The following is a 2,293-nucleotide window of genomic DNA, read 5'->3' as shown; positions in this document are numbered from 1 at the left end:
ATATATATATATATATATATATATATATATATATATATTAGATTTCAAAACAAGTATACATTTCAAGTAAATAGTGATATAAGTAGAAGAATATATATTACTATTTATTTGAAATGATATAATTGTTTTTAAATATAATTAGTATTATCAAAATATAACATTTGTTACTATTTTAAATGGATAAAAATATAAATAAGAAAGAAAAAATATAAAAGATACTTAATATATATATATATATATATATATATATATATATATATATATATATATATATATATATATATATATATATATATATATATATATATATATATATATATATATATATATATATATATATATATACACGCACACACACATATGCATACACTAAATTTCTATTGATATATTACACAAATTGTGCATGTTGTATATATTACAGAAATATGCATGTTTATAAACAGCTGTAGAAAAGTTTAAAAACCGTTCTTACCTTTTAGGGTTTATGTAGTGGCTCATGGAAAAGAAGATGGGGGCGTCTCACTTTTATCGTTTTTTTCCTTTTTGGAATCATACCCACTCTCCAAAATTACTGATCTAAGAGTACCAATTTATGCCCGGTAACTGATATGGTTGCCGGAAAACGCCGTCTTCAAGAGACCCCAACATTGCTTGCGGTTGCATTTGTTGTGTTTGTGGTAGCTGGCTTAGTAAACTTGCAATGGAACCGCTGTTTTCCTCGTTGTTTCGTGTGGCCATGACACTAACATCACTATTACTTTCGGTGAGAAACCTTTTCGTGTACGTGGATGTTGAATTTCCTGTGTTGCCGGCGCCGGCACCGGCGTCTTCGTTCCAGAAAAGACCCGGCATGGATCTCTTCATCGGAAGGAGATTGGAGGTGTTGGTATCGGTGTCATTTGAGTTTATTCTAGCATCAAACATGAGGTTATGTTCATGATTCTCCATCATTGCATTATACCCCACACCTCCAGTCGGCTTCACGATAGTTCCTTGGTGGCCGCCGGCAAGCGAGATAGACGGAGGTATAGACGACAACATCCCGTTCATGTTGTGAAGATGATCACTACCATCGCTATCCATCGGTCTCTGTAGATTGTTCTTCTTGTAGATTCGACACAAAACCCAATCATCTAACTAAAAATTTATAAAACAAATATTTATAACTTATACCCAATTAAAATCATCCAGAACTACAAAAAAAAATATAAAAGTTTCAAGCTTTTGAATTAATAAATTATTACCCTTAAGGAACCTTTTTGTTTGGTGGGATCACATCCATGGGGTTTCGAGATTGTTTTACCATCAGTTAATCGATATTCATGCATGATCCAATTTGTCTTAACCCCTTTCGGTGGCTTCCCTCCATAAAAAACCAGTGCCTTCTTCACACCAACTTTCTGCGTCCCACCTGACGTCATCACCGGTTTATCAGTTCCGGTAGCTTTCCAGTACCCAGAATTCGCCGCCCGGTTAGGTCTAGCTCCGTTCGGGTACTTCCGATCCCTCGGGCTAAAGAAGTACCACTCTTGCTCCCCAAACGTTGCCTTAGCTGTAACAATTAACATACGCCATTAAAATTTAGAAAACTAACAGAGATGAAAAGATGGATGCAGGGAGTGATCCTAACAGTCACCTGGAAGCTCCCATGGATCGAACTTGTAGAGGTCTATTTCGGCGATGATCGCCACCGGAAGAGGCGTAGAGGCAGCTCTTTTCTTGAGGTAGTGAACCACCAACTCTTCGTCGGTGGGGTGGAAGCGGAATCCCGGCGGGAGCTGAAGTAATTGAGAACCCGTCGACGAATTTGTACTCTCCATATCAACAAAATTACTTCGATTTTTCTTTATTTAGATTTCGATCAGAGAAGAGCATGATCATGAGAGAGAGAGAGAGAGAGAGAGAGAGAGAGAGAGAGAGAGAGAGAGAGAGAGCTGATCTTTTACATGAGTGTAGGACCATGGTATTAATATAGGGTGACCCGTACAGAATCAGTGGTCATACACCGTTGGTTTCAAAACTAGGATATTTCTGCAGTATCTGACGCCACGTCATACTCCAGATGGGCAAATTAGCCAATGGGCCCTTCGGATGTTATACACTTATACTTGCCCCAAAAATGTGTTGATATTATTATAGTGTAGCGAATTATTACAATATTTCTCATGATATTTTTAGTTACTCGCGGAAATAATTAGAGGCGGTGTATCAACATAAGACCATTATTTTCCATAACTTTAAAACTGAACATGCGAGTGTAGTGCGAATTTTGTCTCACATATTCATGGAACTG

General features: G+C 36.8%; 1 protein-coding gene across 1 annotated transcript; it reads right to left on the bottom strand.

Moving 5' to 3' along the window:
* Positions 1-365: 365 nt before the first annotated feature.
* Positions 366-1,910, bottom strand: LOC145062346 (NAC transcription factor 25-like). The gene is made up of 3 exons (XM_079009962.1): positions 1,637-1,910; positions 1,245-1,552; positions 366-1,137 (listed from the first exon to the last, which is right to left on the bottom strand). The coding sequence occupies exons 1-3, from the start codon at positions 1,818-1,820 to the stop codon at positions 577-579; spliced, it is 1,053 nt and encodes a 350-aa protein (XP_078866088.1). The 5' UTR covers positions 1,821-1,910; the 3' UTR covers positions 366-576.
* Positions 1,911-2,293: the final 383 nt, after the last annotated feature.

This window comes from Lactuca serriola, chromosome 7, assembly GCF_051521515.1.
Source record: "Lactuca serriola cultivar US96UC23 chromosome 7, Lser_US96UC23_V15, whole genome shotgun sequence".
Taxonomy (NCBI): Eukaryota; Viridiplantae; Streptophyta; class Magnoliopsida; order Asterales; family Asteraceae; genus Lactuca; species Lactuca serriola.
Note: the sequence above shows the minus strand (reverse complement) of the source record. Positions and strands in the feature narration are given on the sequence as shown.

What these genes read in the sequence shown, in the direction of transcription:
- LOC145062346 (XM_079009962.1), bottom strand. Translation starts at nt 1,820, where the DNA reads ATGGAGAGTACAAATTCGTCGACGGGTTCTCAATTACTTCAGCTCCCG. An exon ending in CGATCCATGGGAGCTTCCAG is followed by an intron (nt 1,553 to 1,636) that starts GTGACTGTTAGG and finishes TAATTGTTACAG; the next exon opens with CTAAGGCAACGTTTGGGGAG. An exon ending in AACAAAAAGGTTCCTTAAGG is followed by an intron (nt 1,138 to 1,244) that starts GTAATAATTTAT and finishes ATAAATTTTTAG; the next exon opens with TTAGATGATTGGGTTTTGTG.